This window comes from Protopterus annectens, chromosome 4.part0, assembly GCF_019279795.1.
Source record: "Protopterus annectens isolate FY-2018-M chromosome 4.part0, PAN1.0, whole genome shotgun sequence".
Taxonomy (NCBI): Eukaryota; Metazoa; Chordata; order Ceratodontiformes; family Protopteridae; genus Protopterus; species Protopterus annectens.
The window spans coordinates 337,383,910-337,410,213 of NC_056733.1; the positions used below are offsets into that span (position 1 = coordinate 337,383,910).

The 26,304-nt window shown below is 40.9% G+C and overlaps 1 protein-coding gene across 1 annotated transcript in view; it reads right to left on the reverse strand.

The window, feature by feature from the left end:
• Positions 1-26,304, reverse strand: part of LOC122799329 (oxysterol-binding protein 2-like) — a 1,737,477-nt gene that overhangs the window by 74,283 nt on the left and 1,636,890 nt on the right. Inside the window, exon 11 of the mRNA XM_044068308.1 lies at positions 5,099-5,283. Coding sequence (XP_043924243.1) covers positions 5,099-5,283 — 185 coding nt within the window. The remainder of the gene's footprint in view (positions 1-5,098; positions 5,284-26,304) is intronic.

Below are 26,304 nucleotides of genomic sequence, written 5' to 3' on the forward strand. Positions count from 1 at the left end.
AGAGTACCAATAACAGAACAGGGCAAAGGATTCTACTCCAGACTCTTCCTAGTGCCAAGAAAAGAGAAAAACTGGAGACCTATTCTCGACCTGTCCATCTTAAACAGATACATCATTGTCCCAAAATTCAAAATGCTGACCCTCCAGCAACTTCTTCCCATGCTGGGCAAGGAGTGTTGGCTGGTAACTCTAGATCTCAAGGAGGCATACCTGCACGTCCCCATTCGACCAAATTGCAGAAGATACCTCAGATTTCTTGCAGGATCAGAGCATTATCAATTCTCAGCATTGCCCTTTGGCTTATCTACTGCACCCAGAGTATTCACAAAATGCCTGGCATCAGTAATCGCTCACTGCAGAGTACAGGGAATCCAAATTTATCCATACCTGGACGACTGCCTGTTACAAGCGGACAACAAAAGCAAGCTGACAACAGATTTACAAAGGGTCATTTACTTGCTACAAGCCCTGGGATACACAGTCAATTTACAAAAATCAAGGCTGATACCATCCCAAACAAGAACTTTCTTGGGCGCGGAATTGGACACAGTAAAACAAATGGCATTCCTAACTGCAGAAAAACAAAAAGAGCTCCCTCTCTACTTCTTGGCATTGACAAAGCAGAACAAACTAACAGCAAGAAAAGTGCTGCAGGCCTTGGGCTTCATGGCATCATGCATAATCTTGGTCCCACATGCCAGACTGCATATGAGAAAGTTACAGTGGTACCTAAAGAATTTATGGTCTCAACACAGGCACAGCTTAGAAACAGAAATACCACTAATCCCATGCCTCAAACAGGAGTTCCTATGGTGGGCTCAAGCATGCCAGTCAAACCCAGGCTTACCCTTCCACAACTTTCAAGCAAGCCAAACCATCACAACGGACGCCTCAGACCTAGGATGGGGGGCGCACATGCTGGACAAATGCGTACAAGGACTGTGGACTCAGGACCAGCTGCACCTACACATAAACCAAAAAGAAATGCTGGCAGTAAAACTGGCAATCCAAAACTTCAGACCATTCCTCAAAGAAGGCCATTTGATGATAAGGACAGACAACACCACAGTCATGTGGTACATCAACAAACAGGGAGGCACTCATTCATACCCCCTATGCAGAATGACTTTGGACCTTTGGAATCTGGCTCTCAGCTACAACATCCAGTTACAGGCAATATTTGTACCGGGAAAAGAGAACACCCTAGCAGACATTTTAAGCAGGACCACCTCGGATGCTCACGAATGGATGCTACACCCGGACATCTTCAAGGCCATCACAAAGAAATGGGGAATGCCACAAATAGATCTATTCGCTTCCCCACTCAATCACCAGCTCAAAAAATTCTGCACAAGGACATTCCACCCACTTGCATGGAAGGTGGACTCCCTATCCTTCAGCTGGAAAGGCCTGACAGCATATGCATTTCCACCACTCCCCTTGATGCACAAGGTACTACTGAAAATCAAAGAGGAACGTCCAAGGATTATTCTGATAGCTCCGAACTGGCCAAGACAACACTGGTACCCATTGCTGAGGAGCATGTCTCTGGAGAAAATGTGGTCAATACCCCTGATGCCTCTGATGTTAACTCAGAACAACTACAACATCATACATCCCAACCTAAAAACCTTGCAACTGACTGCCTGGAACATCACATAGCAGCAACTAACCCAGACCTTTTCCAAAGGGTTAAAGACATTATCCTTGAAGCCCGCAGACCTTCAACAAGAAGGAACTATGCAGGAAAATGGAAAAGGTTCGTCATTTGGAGTACTGAAAGAGGAAAAGATGTGTCGAACATAGATATTGCTAACATTCTGGAGTACTTGGCAGAGCTTCTACATACAGGCCTGTCCTATTCCTCCATCAAGATACATGCATCAGCTATTTCAGCAGAATACAGCTTTGATCCGCCTGTCTTTTCACATCCTCTACTCAGGCAGTTCCTCAGAGGGATCAAGAATGTAAAACCTCCTAGGAAAACACCATTACCAGCATGGGACTTGAACTTCGTACTAGAAAAGTTGACACTCCCTCCGTTTGAACCAGCAGCAACAGCAGATCTACAACACCTGTCATGGAAAACTGCTTTCCTACTGGCTATTACTTCAGCAAGGAGGGTTTCGGAACTACAGGCCTTAATGGCAGCGCAACCCTTCCTAATCTTCCATCAAGATAGGGTGTCCATGAGAACTAATCCTACATTTATGCCTAAGGTGGTATCCAGAGTGTCCTTAAACCAGGCAATCCACCTACCTACCTTCTTTCCCAATCCACAAAACAGAGGTGAAAGAATGCTGCATACCTTGGATGTACATAGACAGTTACGCTACTACCTGGACAGAGCCAAAAGTAACAGAAAAACTGACCAGCTTTTTGTAGCCTATGCAACAGGAAGGGAAGGAAAAGCAATTTCCAAACAGACAATCTCCAAATGGATAGGAAATTGCATAAGATTCTGTTACTCCTACCATGGAAAACCAATTCCACAGAACATAAGACCTCAATCTACAAGGGCTACAGCCACTACCACAGCTTTCTTACGAGGAGTGACAACCAAGGTCATTATTGAGGCGGCTACTTGGACCTCCGTGCATACATTTGCCAAGCATTATAATCTACCTCTATATTCTAGATCCCGAGCAGGGTTTGCCACTGCTGTACTGCAAGGGATCCTAACTGCACCATAATTTTTATCCCTCCTCCCCTAGTTTGGCTATGGTATTCTACCCATTTGTTATGACTGCAGATGCATCCATGAAGGACATAGTACAGTTTTGTACCTACCATAAATGTAGATGTCCGAACTGGATAGCATCTGCAGTCAGGATTACCCTCCCTCCTTCCCCTCTGTGGTACCACTAGGGTATTTACCCTCCTAATAGCTAGCTGGGGGGGGGAGTCTCTTATGGTGTATTTGTTTTGTATATATGTACATACATGCTTATTTTTTGTGTTTGCCTTCTACTATTTTGGAAACATTGGCATTTATCCAAAATTTAGCTTTCCAAGAGGGCAATTGGCATCTGGGGCAAGAAACACTGAGGAAAATGGCGTCGGCTGATGCCTTTATACCCGAAGACCAGCAGAGATGACGTCGGGTGAAGTGCGACATCAGCCGAAGCCGGACCCAGACTTTGGAATCCGGCCGACCGAAGGGCTGCCTGACGACAGGACAACCCATTTGTTATGACTGCAGATGCTATCCAGTTCGGACATCTACATTTATGGTAGGTACAAAACTGTACTTTATCTCTACTCTAAGTAAGACTGCTATTGGAGTGCATGCAAATAAAACTGGAACACTTCAAACAGTGTGACAAATCATTTTAAATAAAGCAAAAAGAGAATGGTAGGGTGAGCAAGGAAAGGGTCGGAAATGGATACAGAAGATGCTGAAGGACAATTTCCTTTAAAACACAAATAAAAATGCAGAAGACTACCTTCTTTTGAACAATGGTCCTACTTGCAACTCAAAAGACTGGGCTTTCTGACCAATATCACTGATTGTCTGATAGTCCTGCTCAGTGGTCAACAAGTACAGGAGGTGATCAGGATATGCATGCTATGCTGGAGCCCACCTTATGCAGGCTGAATGTCCTATCAGCATAGAAGTGGAGGCTGGATGTGCTATTTTTGTACTATGTTTTTTTTAATATTGGGAAGTTGTATGAAAACAAAAGTTTGTGTAGCCTGATTTTAAACTTCAAAGTAATTTCACCAGTTGCTTAATTACCTGGTAATTTTGCTTTCAGTTTTATATAACGTACATGTCACTGACTATAACTATGAATTCCAACACATGACACTGACTAATTAGTTTGTGAAAAGAACTGGATATAAAGCAATTAATTAGCAAACCAAAGCTGTGAGCTACACCTGCAGTTGGTCAAATGTAGGGCAGGGCTTGCAAATCCTGTTACAAGTGATACAAAGTGTAACATATACTGTAATTTAAAACAAAAGTATATTACCTCAGGGAGCAGTTTATTCATTCAAAATGAATGCTAAAAAAAGCAAAATAAAAAAAAAAAGAGACTAACACTGCAAGTATTTGTCGCATAATGCTACAATGTAGCTAGGGTGGGGTAAAGGGGGCAGCCGCCCGGGGTGCAAGTCTTAGGGGGTGTGATTGGCAAATCACAAGTGCTCTTTAATCCATACTGGCATAATATTCCGGTTATTACATTTGCTGTCAAAACCAAGTGCTGCATTGCTTGTGTGGTCTAAACTCTGGCAAGCAGTTTGCTACAGTTTAAAAGAAGAAAAGAGTTTTTTTTGCCCTTAAAGTTCAGGGAGGATGGGCAAAAGATTTGGGAATGGCACCAGGTGCAGAAATAGCTGGCTACATCCCTGATAGAAGGCATTACAAAGTATGGCTACCATTTAACTTTCAGCAGTACCTCAGTAGCCAAGGAGAGAGAAAGTATGGCCATCTAGCCTTTGTTGGTGAACAAGCCAGCTGTAGCATGCTCTTCATGTCTTCGCAACAGGTGCCTGTTTGAAATTCTGAATATTGTAATTGCAGCATGCATGACAGGGAACTGACACTGTGAATTTGGGTGACTATATACCTGGTCTGAGGCTGTGGTACCTCTGAGTATTCTGCCTTCTCTCAGGTACAGCAATCTCAAGAGTTCTGCATGCAAGAGGTGAACCCCCTTCCACAAAAATGCTTTAAAGGTGTTAATTACTTTCAGGATTCATTGTTTACTTTTCAGTATTTGCTAATTATTGAGTGCAGACTTGGCTTCACACTTCATAAAGGGAATGTTCACAAGATGTCCGTTCACTATTAGGCTGAAAGGTAAACAATGGGCCGTTTTCCCCATTTTTTTGTGGATGGTTCTGAAATAATCATAAAATGCTGTACAACATGTACAAATAACCAACGCAGAATTATCAGTCACTTTAAGATGACAGCAATACTACAAGGATGGTTGCATTTTAAGCTGAACACATCTTTAGTGCAATCTGCAACATACAGTCAACAAGCAAGGAAAACAGAGGAACTGTACACTATTAGGAAGTTCTACGCAAAAAAAAAAAAAGGTAATACTTTGTGAACACATTCACCCCTAAATGTGATACTTACGGGAGTGGGTACTTCTTCCACAGAACCTTAGGGTTTAATGTTTGGTAAACTGTTTTCTGCTTTTCCTCTGAACAGCTAGTTCCTCGACTGCTCTGTACAATTTTTGCACACTCCATTTTCTCATCCCAGGTTCCTGACAGGATGTAGTGTGCTTTGCCATTATTATCTGCCACAACACCTGTTACCTATAAGAGCAGAAAAGAAAACGTTAAATAGCAGTACTCATTAACACCTACGTGGTGTGAATGTTACATCTCTAGCAGCCTATGCATATCTTGCATTCCAGAGCATTTTCTGAAAAATAAACTTAAAAAGCATAAGACAAACAAATATAAATATTTTGTGAACAATAAAAGCTATTAAAACTGTACAATTAACAATGTTTTCAGCTAGATTTATTCTTTGCAGTGATAATAGTTGGTATATTTATAGTCTTTTTCATGAACACTCTAATATATTATAATGCACAAACCCCAAATTACATTTTTTTTCTAACTTTAACAAACAAACTTTCATATCTTGAAAACAATACAACCTAGACATACTTGGTAGAATATTTTTGTTAAACACAGATAAGCTTTCACATGATAACAATAAATTCCTCTATAAGTCCATGTTTATTGAAATATTTACAGAAACATGAAAACATATACTTAATTGTATAATTAGCAAAACAAAGAAATATAAATAAATATAAATACTGGATATCTCACAAGATGTGCAACTTAAGTTGCAAATGTCAATGACAGTTTTCTTCAACAACATCTGAGGTTTCACTTAATGTCGTGCAACAGTATGTACTTGGCTTTTGAAATATTAAGCACATATGAACATTTTGCTTGTTTTCATAATTATTGTCAAACAACTAGCAATATTTCCAGTATAATATAAGCCAGCAATGACAGTGAATTGTCCTGTCTCTCATGTTACTGTTTCAAGCCACACACCTCAGTAACATATAGGTCTCTCAGTTGTGGAAATGTTAACATGCATTTGAAAATATGAATAAGAAGTGGCAAAAAAGATTACTTTCTTCACTGTAAGACATCCTAGACTAACAATCTTAGTGCTACGTTGTTAATAATACCTTGCCATTTCTAATAATGCCTATTATTAGCTGGTAAGTTACTTATTTAAAGAAGCCAGACACACACAAATTCTGGACACCATAAGGAGCTATGGGTGTGAAATGGAAGTACACAAAAAGGCATTTTAGGCCTTTTTTAACAAGAAACATCTTTATTAAATTATTACTTATGACACAGGCAATCATACATTTGTATAAATGAAAGCAAACAATATTGACTTATTTTTAGTTGCAAACATCATACATCACTTACAATCTATTCAGTCATTGTCAGTCAAACATTACATAGCTCATTCAAATCCTGCTTTTCTTTAAACCTCATTCCCCCTCCAAAATGTCACTCCACATGCACTGTTCCTGCAATTCCCATTTTTCCATGTAATTTGCTCCCACCCTTTTCCAAAGATCCCACTTTCAGTAGTTTCATCTATGTTACTATATTCACTACTTCTAGTAATGTTGGTTTAGAATTTGATTTCCATTTTCTAGTAATTGCTTTTTTGGCAGCCACCATAATTAGACTCAACAGGCCTTACTATGTTTAGGCAATTCCAATTCTGTATCATAGCTCAAAAAATATAATTTCCTTTGTTACACCAATGTGCTCACCCAGTACCTCTGACAGAACAGCCTGCAGGGAATCTTTAAAGTCTGCCAACTCATTACACTCCCAAAAAATATGTTCCCAGTTACCTCTTTCTTCCCCATCACACCTCAACATTTGCTGTCTATCTGAGGAAAAATTCTTTGGAGTCTACTTGGGGTATAAAAATACCAAAATAAACACGTCTAAGCAAAGATCCTAAGTCTTCTAGACTTTGTTGCACATTTGGGAGACATACATATATCTATCCATTGTTTCTTTGTGAATTGCATATCCAATCTCTCTTCCCAATCCTTCCTAACCTCCTCTGATTCTTACAGTTTCATGCAATATTTTATATGCTCTACTAATTATTCCTCTCTTAACAGCAACTTGTGTTCTAGATTCTACTAAAAACTCTACCCGTGCTGGTCTTTCATTTAGGACCCCCTATTTCTTTCTCTTTGCCTATACACTGATATCAATCCTTGATAGGGAAGGCACTCTTTAACCTGCAGTCCAAATAAGTTCTTGGCACCTCCCCATTCTATTACCTTTCCCTCTCTAGTTATTTGCTTCCAATACCTTGATTCCTTTGCCAGTTTTCTCCAATAAAGGAGTTTTAGGCTTGAGTGAGTTGAGCCTTCTTTTGTGTTGATTTTCTTTTTTTCTTTTTCACAAATGCAAAAGGAGACAGCACAACATTTCCTTCTATTTCACAAATGCAAAAGGGGACAGCACAACATTTCCTTCTATTTCACAAATGCAGAAGGGGACAGCACAACATTTCCTTCTACTTCACAAATGCAAAAGGGGACAGCACAACATTTCTGTCTATTTCACAAATGCAAAAGGGGACAGCACAACATTTCCTTCTATTTCACAAATGCAAAAGGGGACAGCACAACATTTCCTTCTACTTCACAAATGCAAAAGGGGACAGCACAACATTTCCTTCTATTTCACAAATGCAGAAGGGGACAGCACAACATTTCCTTCTATTTCACAAATGCAAAAGGGGACAGCACAACATTTCCTTCTATTTCACAAATGCAAAAGGGGACAGCACAACATTTCCTTCTATTTCTCAAATGCAAAAGGGGACAGCACAACATTTCCTTCTATTTCACAAATGCAAAAGGAGACGGCACAACATTTCTGTCTATTTCACAAATGCAAAAGGGGACAGCACAACATTTCCTTCTACTTCACAAATGCAAAAGGGGACAGCACAACATTTCTGTCTATTTCACAAATGCAAAAGGGGACAGCACAACATTTCCTTCTACTTCACAAATGCAAAAGGGGACAGCACAACATTTCCTTCTATTTCACAAATGCAGAAGGGGACAGCACAACATTTCCTTCTATTTCACAAATGCAAAAGGGGACAGCACAACATTTCCTTCTATTTCACAAATGCAAAAGGGGACAGCACAACATTTCCTTCTATTTCTCAAATGCAAAAGGGGACAGCACAACATTTCCTTCTATTTCACAAATGCAAAGGAGACGGCACAACATTTCTGTCTATTTCACAAATGCAAAGGGGACAGCACAACATTTCCTTCTATTTCACAAATGCAAAAGGGGACAGCACAACATTTCCTTCTACTTCACAAATGCAAAAGGGGACAGCACAACATTTCTGTCTATTTCACAAATGCAAAAGGGGACAGCACAACATTTCCTTCTACTTCACAAATGCAAAAGGGGACAGCACAACATTTCCTTCTACTTCACAAATGCAAAAGGGGACAGCACAACATTTCCTTCTATTTCACAAATGCAAAAAGGGACAGCACAACATTTCCTTCTATTTCACAAATGCAAAAGGGGACAGCACAACATTTCCTTCTATTTCACAAATGCGAAAGGGGACAGCACAACATTTCCTTCTATTTCACAAATGCAAAAGGGGACAGCACAACATTTCCTTCTATTTCACAAATGCAGAAGGGGACAGCACAACATTTCCTTCTATTTCACAAATGCAAAAGAGGACAGCACAACATTTCTGTCTATTTCACAAATGCAAAAGGGGACAGCACAACATTTCCTTCTATTTCACAAATGCAAAAGGGGACAGCACAACATTTCTGTCTATTTCACAAATGGAAAAGGGGACAGCACAACATTTCCTTCTATTTCACAAATGGAAAAGGGGACAGCACAACATTTCCTTCTATTTCACAAATGCAAAAGGGGACAGCACAACATTTCCGTGTATTTCAGCAATGCAAAAGGGGACAGCACAACATTTCCTTCTATTTCACAAATGCAAAAGGGGACAGCACAACATTTCCTTCTATTTCACAAATGCAGAAGGGGACAGCACAACATTTCCTTCTATTTCACAAATGCAAAGGGGACAGCACAACATTTCCTTCTATTTCACAAATGCAAAAGGGGACAGCACAACATTTCCTTCTATTTCACAAATGCAGACGGGGACAGCACAACATTTCCCTCTATTTCACAAATGCAAAAGGGGACAGCACAACATTTCCGTGTATTGCACAAATGCAAAAGGGGACAGCACAACATTTCCTTCTATTTCACAAATGCAAAAGGGGACAGCACAACATTTCCTTCTATTTCACAAATGCAAAGGGGACAGCACAACATTTCCTTCTATTTCACAAATGCGAAAGGGGACAGCACAACATTTCCTTCTATTTCACAAATGCAAAAGGGGACAGCACAACATTTCCTTCTACTTCACAAATGCAAAAGGGACAGCACAACATTTCCTTCTATTTCACAAATGCAAAAGGGGACAGCACAACATTTCCTTCTACTTCACAAATGCAAAAGGGACAGCACAACATTTCCTTCTATTTCACAAATGCAAAAGGGGACAGCACAACATTTCCTTCTATTTCACAAATGCAAAAGGGGACAGCACAACATTTCCTTCTATTTCACAAATGCAAAAGGGGACAGCACAACATTTCCTTCTATTTCACAAATGCAAAGGGGACAGCACAACATTTCCTTCTATTTCACAAATGCAAAAGGGGACAGCACAACATTTCCTTCTATTTCACAAATGCAAAAGGGGACAGCACAACATTTCCTTCTATTTCACAAATGCAAAAGGGGACAGCACAACATTTCCTTCTATTTCACAAATGCAAAGGGGACAGCACAACATTTCCTTCTATTTCACAAATGCAAAGGGGACAGCACAACATTTCCTTCTATTTCACAAATGCAAAGGGACAGCACAACATTTCCTTCTATTTCACAAATGCAAAAGGGGACAGCACAACATTTCCTTCTATTTCACAAATGCAAAAGGGGACAGCACAACATTTCCTTCTACTTCACAAATGCAAAAGGGGACAGCACAACATTTCCTTCTATTTCACAAATGCAAAAGGGGACAGCACAACATTTCCTTCTATTTCACAAATGCGAAAGGGGACAGCACAACATTTCCTTCTATTTCACAAATGCAAAAGGGGACAGCACAACATTTCCTTCTATTTCACAAATGCGAAAGGGGACAGCACAACATTTCCTTCTATTTCACAAATGCGAAAGGGGACAGCACAACATTTCCTTCTATTTCACAAATGCAAAAGGGGACAGCACAACATTTCCTTCTATTTCACAAATGCAAAGGGGGACAGCACAACATTTCCTTCTATTTCACAAATGCAAAGGGGACAGCACAACATTTCCTTCTATTTCACAAATGCAAAAGGGACAGCACAACATTTCCTTCTATTTCACAAATGCAAAGGGGACAGCACAACATTTCCTTCTATTTCACAAATGCAAAGGGGACAGCACAACATTTCCTTCTATTTCACAAATGCAAAAGGGGACAGCACAACATTTCCTTCTATTTCACAAATGCAAAAGGGGACAGCACAACATTTCCTTCTACTTCACAAATGCAAAAGGGGACAGCACAACATTTCCTTCTACTTCACAAATGCAAAAGGGACAGCACAACATTTCCTTCTATTTCACAAATGCAAAAGGGGACAGCACAACATTTCCTTCTATTTCACAAATGCAAAGGGGACAGCACAACATTTCCTTCTATTTCACAAATGCAAAAGGGGACAGCACAACATTTCCTTCTATTTCACAAATGCAAAAGGGGACAGCACAACATTTCCTTCTATTTCACAAATGCAAAAGGGGACAGCACAACATTTCCTTCTATTTCACAAATGCAAAAGGGGACAGCACAACATTTCCTTCTATTTCACAAATGCAAAAGGGGACAGCACAACATTTCCTTCTATTTCACAAATGCAAAGGGACAGCACAACATTTCCTTCTATTTCACAAATGCAAAAGGGGACAGCACAACATTTCCTTCTATTTCACAAATGCAAAAGGGGACAGCACAACATTTCCTTCTACTTCACAAATGCAAAAGGGACAGCACAACATTTCCTTCTATTTCACAAATGCAAAGGGGACAGCACAACATTTCCTTCTATTTCACAAATGCAAAAGGGGACAGCACAACATTTCCTTCTATTTCACAAATGCAAAAGGGGACAGCACAACATTTCCTTCTATTTCACAAATGCAAAAGGGGACAGCACAACATTTCCTTCTATTTCACAAATGCAAAGGGGACAGCACAACATTTCCTTCTATTGCACAAATGCAAAAGGGGACAGCACAACATTTCCTTCTATTTCACAAATGCAAAAGGGGACAGCACAACATTTCCTTCTATTTCACAAATGCAAAGGGGACAGCACAACATTTCCTTCTATTTCACAAATGCAAAGGGGACAGCACAACATTTCCTTCTATTTCACAAATGCAAAGGGGACAGCACAACATTTCCTTCTATTTCACAAATGCAAAAGGGGACAGCACAACATTTCCTTCTATTTCACAAATGCAAAAGGGGACAGCACAACATTTCTTTCTATTTCACAAATGCAAAGGGGACAGCACAACATTTCCTTCTATTTCACAAATGCAAAAGGGGACAGCACAACATTTCCTTCTATTTCACAAATGCAAAGGGGACAGCACAACATTTCCTTCTATTTCACAAATGCAAAGGGGACAGCACAACATTTCCTTCTATTTCACAAATGCAAAGGGACAGCACAACATTTCCTTCTATTTCACAAATGCAAAGGGGACAGCACAACATTTCCTTCTATTTCACAAATGCAAAAGGGGACAGCACAACATTTCCTTCTATTTCACAAATGCAAAAGGGGACAGCACAACATTTCCTTCTATTTCACAAATGCAAAAGGGGACAGCACAACATTTCCTTCTATTTCACAAATGCAAAAGGGGACAACACAACATTTCCTTCTATTTCACAAATGCAGAAGGGGACAGCACAACATTTCCTTCTATTTCACAAATGCAAAAGGAGACAGCACAACATTTCCGTGTATTTCACAAATGCAAAAAGGGACAGCACAACATTTCCTTCTATTTCACAAATGCAAAAGGGGACAGCACAACATTTCCTTCTATTTCACAAATGCAAAAGGGGACAGCACAACATTTCCTTCTATTTCACAAATGCAAAAGGGGACAGCACAACATTTCCTTCTATTTCACAAATGCAAAAGGGGACAGCACAACATTTCCTTCTATTTCACAAATGCAAAAGGGGACAGCACAACATTTCCTTCTATTTCACAAATGCAAAAGGGGACAGCACAACATTTCCTTCTACTTCACAAATGCAAAAGGGACAGCACAACATTTCCTTCTATTTCACAAATGCAAAAGGGGACAGCACAACATTTCCTTCTATTTCACAAATGCAAAAGGGGACAGCACAACATTTCCTTCTATTTCACAAATGCAAATGGGGACAGCACAACATTTCCTTCTATTTCACAAATGCAAAAGGGGACAGCACAACATTTCCTTCTATTTCACAAATGCAAAAGGGGACAGCACAACATTTCCTTCTATTTCACAAATGCAAAAGGGGACAGCACAACATTTCCTTCTATTTCACAAATGCAAAAGGGGACAGCACAACATTTCCTTCTATTTCACAAATGCAAAAGGGGACAGCACAACATTTCCTTCTATTTCACAAATGCAAAGGGGACAGCACAACATTTCCTTCTATTTCACAAATGCAAAAGGGACAGCACAACATTTCCTTCTATTTCACAAATGCAAAAGGGGACAGCACAACATTTCCTTCTATTTCACAAATGCAAAGGGGACAGCACAACATTTCCTTCTATTTCACAAATGCAAAAGGGGACAGCACAACATTTCCTTCTATTTCACAAATGCAAAGGGGACAGCACAACATTTCCTTCTATTTCACAAATGCAAAGGGGACAGCACAACATTTCCTTCTATTTCACAAATGCAAAAGGGGACAGCACAACATTTCCTTCTATTTCACAAATGCAAAGGGGACAGCACAACATTTCCTTCTATTTCACAAATGCAAAAGGGGACAGCACAACATTTCCTTCTATTTCACAAATGCAAAGGGGACAGCACAACATTTCCTTCTATTTCACAAATGCAAAAGGGGACAGCACAACATTTCCTTCTATTTCACAAATGCAAAAGGGGACAGCACAACATTTCCTTCTATTTCACAAATGCAAAAGGGGACAGCACAACATTTCCTTCTATTTCACAAATGCAAAAGGGGACAGCACAACATTTCCTTCTATTTCACAAATGCAAAAGGGGACAGCACAACATTTCCTTCTATTTCACAAATGCAAATGGGGACAGCACAACATTTCCTTCTATTTCACAAATGCAAAAGGGGACAGCACAACATTTCCTTCTATTTCACAAATGCAAAAGGGGACAGCACAACATTTCCTTCTATTTCACAAATGCAAAAGGGGCAGCACAACATTTCCTTCTATTTCACAAATGCAAAAGGGGACAGCACAACATTTCCTTCTATTTCACAAATGCAAAAGGGGACAGCACAACATTTCCTTCTATTTCACAAATGCAAAAGGGGACAGCACAACATTTCCTTCTATTTCACAAATGCAAAAGGGGACAGCACAACATTTCCTTCTATTTCACAAATGCAAAAGGGGACAGCACAACATTTCCTTCTATTTCACAAATGCAAAAGGGGACAGCACAACATTTCCTTCTATTTCACAAATGCAAAAGGGGACAGCACAACATTTCCTTCTATTTCACAAATGCAAAAGGGGACAGCACAACATTTCCTTCTATTTCACAAATGCAAAAGGGGACAGCACAACATTTCCTTCTATTTCACAAATGCAAAAGGGGACAGCACAACATTTCCTTCTATTTCACAAATGCAAAAGGGGACAGCACAACATTTCCTTCTATTTCACAAATGCAAAAGGGGACAGCACAACATTTCCTTCTATTTCACAAATGCAAAAGGGGACAGCACAACATTTCCTTCTATTTCACAAATGCAAAAGGGGACAGCACAACATTTCCTTCTACTTCACAAATGCAAAGGGGACAGCACAACATTTCCTTCTATTTCACAAATGCAAAAGGGGACAGCACAACATTTCCTTCTATTTCACAAATGCAAAGGGGACAGCACAACATTTCCTTCTATTTCAGCCATGCAACAGGCGACAGCACACCATTTCGTTCTACTTCCCAACTGCAAACGCGACAGCACAAGATTTCCTTCTCTTTCACAAATGCAAAAGGGGACAGCACAACATTTCCTTCTATTTCACAAATGCAAAAGGGGACAGCACAACATTTCCTTCTATTTCACAAATGCAAAATGGGACAGCACAACATTTCCTTCTATTTCACAAATGCAAAAGGGGACAGCACAACATTTCCTTCTATTTCACAAATGCAAAAGGGGACAGCACAACATTTCCTTCTATTTCACAAATGCAAAAGGGGACAGCACAACATTTCCTTCTATTTCACAAATGCAAAAGGGGACAGCACAACATTTCCTTCTATTTCACAAATGCAAAGGGGACAGCACAACATTTCCTTCTATTTCACAAATGCAAAAGGGGACAGCACAACATTTCCTTCTATTTCACAAATGCAAAAGGGGACAGCACAACATTTCCTTCTATTTCACAAATGCAAAAGGGGACAGCACAACATTTCCTTCTATTTCACAAATGCAAAAGGGGACAGCACAACATTTCCTTCTATTTCACAAATGCAAAAGGGGACAGCACAACATTTCCTTCTATTTCACAAATGCAAAAGGGGACAGCACAACATTTCCTTCTATTTCACAAATGCAAAAGGGGACAGCACAACATTTCCTTCTATTTCACAAATGCAAAAGGGGACAGCACAACATTTCCTTCTATTTCACAAATGCAAAAGGGGACAGCACAACATTTCCTTCTATTTCACAAATGCAAAGGGGACAGCACAACATTTCCTTCTATTTCACAAATGCAAAGGGGACAGCACAACATTTCCTTCTATTTCACAAATGCAAAAGGGGACAGCACAACATTTCCTTCTATTTCACAAATGCAAAGGGGACAGCACAACATTTCCTTCTATTTCACAAATGCAAAGGGGACAGCACAACATTTCCTTCTATTTCACAAATGCAAAAGGGGACAGCACAACATTTCCTTCTATTTCACAAATGCAAAGGGGACAGCACAACATTTCCTTCTATTTCACAAATGCAAAAGGGGACAACACAACATTTCCTTCTATTTCACAAATGCAAATGGGGACAGCACAACATTTCCTTCTATTTCACAAATGCAACAGGGGACAGCACAACATTTCCTTCTATTTCACAAATGCAAAGGGGACAGCACAACATTTCCTTCTATTTCACAAATGCAAAGGGGACAGCACAACATTTCCCTCTATTTCACAAATGCAAAAGGAGACAGCACAACATTTCCTTCTATTTCACAAATGCAAAAGGGGACAGCACAACATTTCCTTCTACTTCACAAATGCAAAGGGGACAGCACAACATTTCCTTCTATTTCACAAATGCAAAAGGGGACAGCACAACATTTCCTTCTATTTCACAAATGCAAAGGGGACAGCACAACATTTCCTTCTATTTCACAAATGCAAAGGGGACAGCACAACATTTCCTTCTATTTCACAAATGCAAAGGGACAGCACAACATTTCCTTCTATTTCACAAATGCAAAAGGGGACAGCACAACATTTCCTTCTATTTCACAAATGCAAAAGGGGACAGCACAACATTTCCTTCTATTTCACAAATGCAAAAGGGGACAGCACAACATTTCCTTCTATTTCACAAATGCAAAGGGGACAGCACAACATTTCCTTCTATTTCACAAATGCAAAAGGGACAGCACAACATTTCCTTCTATTTCACAAATGCAAAGGGGACAGCACAACATTTCCTTCTATTTCACAAATGCAAAGGGGACAGCACAACATTTCCTTCTATTTCACAAATGCAAAGGGGACAGCACAACATTTCCTTCTATTTCACAAATGCAAAGGGACAGCACAACATTTCCTTCTATTTCACAAATGCAAAGGGGACAGCACAACATTTCCTTCTATTTCACAAATGCAAAGGGGACAGCACAACATTTCCTTCTATTTCACAAATGCAAAGGGGACAGCACAACATTTCCTTCTATTTCACAAATGCAAAGGGGACAGCACAACATTTCCTTCTATTTCACAAATGCAAAAGGGGACAGCACAACATTTCCTTCTATTTCACAAATGCAAAAGGGGACAGCACAACATTTCCTTCTATTTCACAAATGCAGAAGGGGACAGCACAACATTTCCTTCTATTTCACAAATGCAAAAGGGGACAGCACAACATTTCCTTCTATTTCACAAATGCAAAGGGGACAGCACAACATTTCCTTCTATTTCACAAATGCAAAAGGGGACAGCACAACATTTCCTTCTACTTCACAAATGCAAAAGGGGACAGCACAACATTTCCTTCTATTTCACAAATGCAACAGGGACAGCACAACATTTCCTTCTACTTCACAAATGCAAAAGGGGACAGCACAACATTTCCTTCTATTTCACAAATGCAAAAGGGGACAGCACAACATTTCCTTCTATTTCACAAATGCAAAAGCGGACAGCACAACATTTCCTTCTATTTCACAAATGCAAATGGGGACAGCACAACATTCCTTCTATTTCACAAATGCAAAAGCGGACAGCACAACATTTCCTTCTATTTCACAAATGCAAATGGGGACAGCACAACATTTCCTTCTATTTCACAAATGCAAAAGTGGACAGCACAACATTTCCTTCTATTTCACAAATGCAAAAGGAGACAGCACAACATTTCCTTCTATTTCACAAATGCAAAAGGGGACAGCACAACATTTCCTTCTATTTCACAAATGCAAAAGGGGACAGCACAACATTTCCTTCTATTTCACAAATGCAAAAGGGGACAGCACAACATTTCTGTCTATTTCACAAATGCAAAAGGGGACAGCACAACATTTCCTTCTATTTCACAAATGCAAAAGGGGACAGCACAACATTTCCTTCTACTTCACAAATGCAAAAGGGACAGCACAACATTTCCTTCTATTTCACAAATGCAAAAGGGGACAGCACAACATTTCCTTCTATTTCACAAATGCAAAAGGGGACAGCACAACATTTCCTTCTACTTCACAAATGCAAAAGGGGACAGCACAACATTTCCTTCTATTTCACAAATGCAAAACACGACAGCACAACATTTTCTTCTACTTCACAAATGCAAAAGGGGACAGCACAACATTTCTGTCTATTTCACAAATGCAAATGGGGACAGCACAACATTTCCTTCTATTTCACAAATGCAGAAGGGGACAGCACAACATTTCCTTCTATTTCACAAATGCAAAAGGGGACAGCACAACATTTCTGTCTATTTCACAAATGCAAAAGGGGACAGCACAACATTTCCTTCTATTTCACAAATGCAAAAGGGGACAGCACAACATTTCTGTCTATTTCACAAATGCAAAAGGGGACAGCACAACATTTCCTTCTATTTCACAAATGCAAAAGGGGACAGCACAACATTTCCTTCTATTTCACAAATGCAAAAGGGGACAGCACAACATTTCCTTCTATTTCACAAATGCAGAAGGGGACAGCACAGCATTTCCTTCTATTTCACAAATGCAGAAGGGGACAGCACAACATTTCCTTCTATTTCACAAATGCAGAAGGGGACAGCACAACATTTCCTTCTATTTCACAAATGCAAAAGGGGACAGCACAACATTTCTATTTCACAAATGCAAAAGGGGACAGCACAACATTTCTGTCTATTTCACAAATGCAAAAGGGGACAGCACAACATTTCCTTCTATTTCACAAATGCAAAAGGGGACAGAACAACATTTCCATGTATTTCACAAATGCAAAAGGGGACAGCACAACATTTCCTTCTATTTCACAAATGCAGAAGGGGACAGCACAACATTTCCTTCTATTTCACAAATGCAAAAGGGGACAGCACAACATTTCCTTCTATTTCACAAATGCAAAAGGGGACAGCACAACATTTCCTTCTACTTCACAAATGCAAAAGGGGACAGCACAACATTTCCTTCTATTTCACAAATGCAAAAGGGGACAGCACAACATTTCCTTCTATTTCACAAATGCAAAAGGGGACAGCACAACATTTCCTTCTACTTCACAAATGCAAAAGGGGACAGCACAACATTTCCTTCTATTTCACAAATGCAAAAGGGGACAGCACAACATTTCCTTCTATTTCACAAATGCAAAAGGGGAAGCACAACATTTCCTTCTATTTCACAAATGCAAAAGGGGACAGCACAACATTTCCTTCTATTAAGTGTTAAGTGATAAGAAACTGACATGTTCTGCAAAGAGCAAACATACAAATTCAGTCTAACAGGCTCATGTAAGATATGATGTAAATTGGGTTGGCACAGTGGTAGAGTGAGTAGTGCTGTCACCTTACAGTAAGAGGTTCTCCAATTCAGTTATCTGGAGTACCTTCTCAGGAAACTCTGCACTTCCTCCCTGGGTTCACTCGGATTTTCTCCTGGTATTGCAGTTTCCACCAGCCGCGGTGGTACAGCGGTAGCGTTGTTGCCTCACAGCAAGAGGTTCTCCTGTTCAATTCTCGGCTGGAGTGCCTTCTGTGTGGAGTCTGCATGTCCTCCCCACGGTCGAGTGGCCTCCGAAAGACATGCGTGAATGGGCGAGCCTTCGCTGAAGGTTGGGCGTCAGGCTGGCAACTCGGCACCATAAAAAAAAAATCTACTGCCAATCATTAGTGGACCGGAGTTCTGCTGTGGTGATCCCTAACCAGGAAAAGCCGAAAAGACAAACAACAACATTGCAGTTTCCTCTCACAGCCCAAAGATATGATTGATGGGCTGGTTACTGCAAATTATCTATAAGTCTGTGTTTGCATGTGTGTGTCTATATATATGTGTGTGTGTGTGTGTGTGTGTGTGTGTATGTGTGGGTGTGTGTGTGTGTGTGGGTGTGTGTGTGTGTGTGTGAGTATGCATCTGTGTTTTGTGCGTGAAAGGCCTGGAAGTTTACTTCCATTCCCTTCTTGCCAAGTAAGCTCTGTGGATGGTGATAACTGTTCACGGGGTTGCTACAAAAGTCAGTTGTGACTCTAAGCAAAGGATGAAAGGATAATAATACTGACTATATTTTGACAGTTTGCAAAATTTTATCATGTTTTACAAGTCTATACACCACCCATTACAAGGCCTATGGCATGAATATAAAATCGCTACTAAATCTTAAGCCAATAAAATGTTTATCAGAACAGTGTCACAAACCCACCATGTACCCAAATAGCAAAAGAAGAATACAGCATAAGTACACTCAAACACAGATGCCCTACAAGCTTGATGCATAATAAGATGGTGACGAAATAAAAACATCCTGAAATTGCACACTGTATGAGAAAAAAAGACATTACTCACTCCATCCAGAAACTCAGAATTAAGTCAGACATAATTCACTCACATAATAGTGACTTTGCAAAATATTGTCAATTTTACATTACAAGGATAGCACCCCACCACATCAGCTTGCCTTATGTATCCTATGTTTTTTTCTGACTTTCCCAGTCTACATAATTATCCACGACTGGGTTAGAGCCACAGTGGTGGCATTTACTCTGCTATACCAGACATAGGTTCATAGGTTCATAGGTTCATACTAGGCTATCTGCCCTAGGGCATTTATAAGCCTAGCCAGAGTATGTTTGGCTTTCGCCACCCATTTTAAATTAATTTTGCTATGCCCTTTTTCGAGGTTAGTATACTGTGCCTCTGTCTAACAGTGACACAGAAGTGATACCCGGGGTAAACCTACGATCTCCCATCCACTCATCAAGATTCCTCTTGAAGAGAGTCAATGAGGGACTCTGCCTAACCTGGACTGGGATTTTATTCAACAGTGAAGGGAGCCTCTGGGTTATGAATCTGTCCCTCCAGCATGTCCTATTTATTTCAGTGTTGAGGTTCAAGTCTCTCGAGCGTGTAGCTTGATGGGATTTGGATTTTTTGAGGTGCAGCATGTCCCTTAATTCCGGGTTGGACATGGCCTTATACGTCAGGCACAGGTCACCTCTGAGCAGGCGGTATACCACTGAGTAGAGCTGGAGTTTCTTTAACCGGGCAGCATATGGCATCTGTTTGAGCCCTTTGATCCTCTTGGTGAGGTACTTTTGGGGTCTTTCCAGTTGCTGCCGGTGTTTGGTAAGGTACATCCCAAAAGGGGCATTGTACTCGATTATGGGCCTGATGAGGGATGAGTAAAGAGGCACGATGACCTCCCCTAATCTAGATGTGAATCCCTTCATGATTAGGTGGGCTATATAAAATGTTTTTTTAACCACTTTGGCCAAGTGGTTGTCAAATGAGAGATTGCTATCAACTTGGGTCCCCAGGTCCCTAATTACTTCTTCTGTACTTAATGGATTACCACCTATGTGGTAATTTGTGGGCACTTTGTTTTTGCCAAAGGGATGACTATACACTTTTTGGCGTTTAGCTTGAGGCCATGGCTCTGGCACCAGTTGTCTGTTTCTATGAGGCCCTTTTGGAGGATGCTTGTGTCGGCTGGAGAGTCGATTATGGCACCCAGTTTGCAGTCATCTGCGAACTTGGTCAGCCACAGTCCTTCCGTGTTGGCCTGTACCTCCGAGAAATATATACCAAACAAGAGAGGTCCCAGGACTGAGCCTTGTGGGACACCACTTGTAACTGGTTTGGAGTCTGACATGGCTCCAGCAATTCTAACCATGTGGGTTCTGTCCTTGAGCCAGTTTGCAACCCATCCAGTGACATAGGGGTTTATATTTAAGCTGGTGAGCTTATCTATAATGCCCGAGTGGGGTACTGTATCAAAGGCTTTTGCGAGGTCCAAATAGGCTGTGTGGACCACCTTCCCTTCGTCAATGGCCTTGGTGACTGTTTCAAAGAAGTCAACCAGGTTTAAGAGGCAGGATCTGCCCTTAACAAAGCCAAACTGGGTAGGATCCAGTGTCTGTAGGTCCCCAATATCTTTATTTATGAGGTCCATGATGATCCTTTCCATAGCTTTGCAGACCAAGCTAGTCAGGCTTATGGGGCGATAGTTTCCAGGGTCCGTTGAGGCACCACCTTTGTGGAGAGGGACCACTGTTGCTGTACGCCACTCTTTGGGTACATATCCTGTAGTAAGGCTGAGATTGAACAGTAGTTTTATGTTTGGGTTTAGCTCTTCTTGGAGTTCATGTAGGACGCAGCCTGGGACACTGTCTGGTCCCATTGATGTTGTGTTTTTTGCTTTGGAGAGGGCGGCTCCCACCTGAGCATCTGTGATGTTAGTGGGGCAGCACTCTGCTGGGATAGATATTTGCCCTTTTGGTGGGGAGGGGGGGAGAGGTTTGCGCTGAACCTGTCAGCTAGGATGTTGGCAATGTCTGTGGGATCAGTGTATTTTTTGTCATTTTGGACTAATTCTGAGCATATCTGGGAATTCCCACCCAGGTTCCTAACATAACTAAAGAAAGCCTTGTGATTATCCTTAGTGTCCTGTGCAATTTTTCTCTCGAAGCTGGCCTTTGACGATTTTATGAGTGCCCTTAGTTTTTTGCTAATACTGATCAGAGATGCCTTCCCTTTTTGGGATTTTGCTCTATCATGTAGTAGCTTCCTCCTTCTATTGTATAGTTTGTTTATGGCTGGGGTCCACCAGACAGGTCGTCTGCCTTTGGAGGATTGGGTCTTGGTTTTATTTGGGATTGCATGATCCATGTACTCCTGGAGGTGTTCATAGAATGCATTTATAAAGGATTCTGCGGTCTGGGCCGTATTTTCCACAGGCCCGGCGGCTTTGAAGGATTCCACCTCGGTTTTGAGGAGTGTGAAATTTGCTTTAGAGAAGTTTTTCACTGTGGTTTTCTGGGCAGGGGGTGGGGTCGGGATGTGAATATCCAGTGAGATCAGTTTATGGTCTGATCTTACCAGTGAGGGATAGACTTCTGGTCTGGAGCATAGAGTCCCCATGTTGGTGATGATCAGGTCCAGTATGTTTTCCCCTCTTGTGGGAGTGGTAACAAGTTGTTCCATAGCATTTGAGTTTATGAATTCTAGGAACCTTTGGGCAATGGTGTTGGAGCTAGAGTAATGCTCCCAATCTATGTTTGGGTAGTTGAAGTCGCTCAATATAATGGTGTTCGGAGAGACCTTCATATTTTCCAGTGTTCTCAGGAAGGCCGAGTGGGGTTCCTGGGTTTGGGAGGGTGGTCTGTAGCAGGCTATAAACTGGAAGGCAGTTTTACCCACTGTTAGTTGCACATGGATAGTCTCTGATGCTTCGTGCTTTGCCACTAACCTGGAGGTGTGGGCATCTTTGATGAATATCGATACTCCCCCTCCTTTTGTGGTTCGGTCCAAGTTTTGGGGCCGAAAAGCATGGTATGAGGTATAACCTGGTAGTGCTGGGGTGCTCTCGGGAGTCCTGAACCAGGTTTCTGTTACTGCACAGATATCAATGTTCTCCATGCTAAGGAGAGTTTCGAGTACGTGCATCTTGAGGTTTAGACTTCTAGCGTTGAGTAGCATTACTCTTAGTTTCTTATCCCTTGTGATACCTATGGAGGTGGGTTTGTCTTTTGAGCCTTGCCTAAAAAAGGCACTATGGGGTAGCAAGAGCCTTTGCCAATATCCGAAAGCCCAGGGGTGACAGGTGCAAGCCGTCCCTAGCAAAGCATCGTGGCTTGTCGTGCATATCATCCCAAGCTGACAGGCATTGGATCCCCTTTGAATGACACCAATACTTAAGCCAATTGTTGAAATTGATCATCTTGTCTTCATATTGTGGCATCATTCTTGGTGAGGGTAAGATGCTACTCAGGGTCAGGGTCATACCAGCCTGGGCTACATGCTCAGAGAGCTCCTCTATGTCTCTTTTCATGTAGTCCAGGGTGGTACGTCTCAGGTCATTCACACCAGCATGGACAATGACTGAGTCATATTTGTACTTGCCTTGGAGTGACCTGAGTGCTTGTGTTATGTGGCGGATCCTAGCGCCAGACAGGCTGCTCACCGTGACCTTCTCCTTGTTCAGCCTGCTGAGCGGGACGTCAGTGTGCCTGACGATAGAGTCACCTATTACAAGTGTATCAGGTGTGTTGTTTAGCCTTAAGGGCTGTGACTGTTCGGCACACTGGCTTTGTGAGATATGTGTTGCACGTGTTTTGTTTTGGGGTAGCGGTTGCTTGGGTGTCTGCTTTCGAGGTCTCTGCTGCTTAGGCAGATCTTTATTTAGAGCCTCCGAGTATGTTTTTGTGTGATTATGTGTTTGGTTTGCTGTCGTGGTAGGTCTATGTGAGACTGGAAATGTAGTGAGTGTGGTTTCCTTCTCCGCCTGACTGGTTATGCCAGTACTGAGTTGAGAGAGCTTAGCCTCCAGTTTGGCTATATGGTTGCATCTCTCACATGTGTTGGAATTTGTTGGGAGGAGGAGAGAGTTGTCTGTGTACATGAGGCAGTTGTAACATTGCCTCAAGATTCCCATATTCACCAGCTGGACCAGAGAGGAAATTGACAACTGACCTTTGGACATGCTAGAATAATATTGGGAATTCCTTTATAATTGAAAACAAGGGCCAATGGGGAGCGAGGGTTTAGTGCTTTTAATTTTTAGTGCTGACTTATAATTGCTTTAGTGAGCAAGTGCCAGGTAACAAGTGCAATGTGTTACAGGTAACTTAAATGCAAAAACGACAAACAGTAACTTTCTTTCAAGCAAAGCAAGGAAATAAGTACAGTAAGCAATGCAGATATCACTAGGGATCCACAGAAGCGCTGAGAAGCCACGTTTTAGGTGGAATTAGCGTTCCAGGGAAATAACAAGCATACAAACAAAGCTAGATTCAGCAGGCCTGGATCTAGTCTATGCTACAGCAAACAAGGTGTACCAATTTCAGTAAGATACAGTTCAAATATTCAGGCACTATAAACCTTTAACCAGAAATTCCCAGCTCAGAAGGGCAGAGTCCAGCCTCTCCTCCCACAAGAGTGCAGACCACGAACCTTCTTAATGTAAAATAACTAATACACTTTAAGAATAACAGACACTGAGCTCTCAATCAGCAGTTCCCAACTTAGAAGGATGAAAGCTACCTGTCCTGCCACCACAGTGCATGCCACAAACCTTCCTAATGTAGAACAACTGGTCTGAAGCCCAAGTGCTTACTCCAAAAGACTTAGAATGATAGCTACACTTTAACCAAGTTACTGCCAAGCAGTAATAAATACAACTGAATACTTTAAATAATGCCTGGATTAGTGCTCAAGTTATACAAACAAAGCTAGATTCAGCAGGCCTGGATCTAGTCTATGCTACAGCAAACAAGGTGTACCAATTTCAGTAAGAAGAAATTCAGATATGCATGCACTATAAGCCTTCAACCAGAAATTCCCAGCTCAGAAGGGCAGAGTCCAGCCTCTCCTCCCACAAGAGTGCAGACCACAAAACCCTCTTAATGTAAAATAACTGGCCTGAAAGCCCAAGTGCTTAAACCAGAATTAATATACTTTTAGAATAACAGACACTGAGCCCTCAATCAGCAGTTCCCAATTTAGAAGGATGTAAGCTACCTGTTCTGCCACTACAGTGCAGACCACAAACCCTCTCAATGTAAAACAACTGGTCTGAAGCCCAAGTGTTTAAACTAAAAGACTTAGAATGAGTTACACCAAGCAGTAATAAATACAATTGAGAATGTTTAAGATGACGCAAAAGCAAAATAAAGTAGGAAGAAACACAAGTCCAGTAAAAGCAGAAGAATTTTTTTTTTTAGAAAAGTAGCAAAAGCAGTAGTAAATACAATTCTCATGCAGTGCAAGCTGGCACACTTGAATATGTAGCAATATTAGTCCACACACAGTTTGAAAAAATGTAATTAAATTAAAAAGGACTAAAAGCAAGTGCAGAAAGGGTTTATTAGGTAGAATGCGGTAAAGAGATCTCCTGGGGGAGTGTCTTAGATCAAATCTACAGTGGGGCGGGCACTGCAAAAGCCACCACATTTAAACTACAACCAAGAATAGGGAGGGGGGTTGGGGGAACAGTTTCAACATAGATGTAAGGAATGTGCAAATTATAAAAAAATATATATACTGTCTTCTATAGATTTGCAGAGCAGTAAGACACAGATATCAAGCAGACAATTTAGCTCTATAATACAAATAACACAGAAAATATACTCAGCTCTATAAACTTGAATAACCTTTGGCAAAAGAGCAGGTGGCACTTTGCCCTAACTATAAATAATTTTATTTTTTATATTTCTCATGAAATGGAATACATTTAACATCACGCTGATATGAATCATTCTTTTATTTCTTTTGATGGCCCAATTCTTCATGAAATACAACCAATGTCTGTCAAGCCCAGTGTCTCATTTTAAGGTCATGTATGCATGACACCCAAAAGTACTGTCGCATTTTAAAAACCTGTTTTTATTCACAATGCTCTAGTAAAGGAACACTCTGGCTTTTGTAAATATCAGCAACAATCTTGCTCGTTTCCTGTGTACTTGTAATGGAAATTTTTCACAGGAATATCTGTATGGTACAAACAGTTATGGGGCACACTTCCCCCATTGAACATTTCTTGGCTACTAAAAAGGGACAGTTTGCATAGCTTTTAGTAAAATGTCACCATTTTCTGTGGCTTAGTTTACATAAACACACACACACACACACACACACACACACACACACACACACACACACACACACACACATACACACACACACACACACACACACACACACACACACACACACACACACACACACACACACACACACACACACACACACACACGCATGCTCACACTCATATGCACGGAAAGCATCTGGAATATATAAACTGTTTGTGGAAGCCCACCTCTGGTCAGATTTTGCTTTTGCTACTAGAAGTAGTTCTGCTAATGCCACTGCTACAGCTGATACTGTGAACAAACCAAACACACTCTGCTTCTATAACGTCTTTTTATGCTGTTTACAGCTGTTGTCAGAAAACTAAATCTTACATGAGAGATTT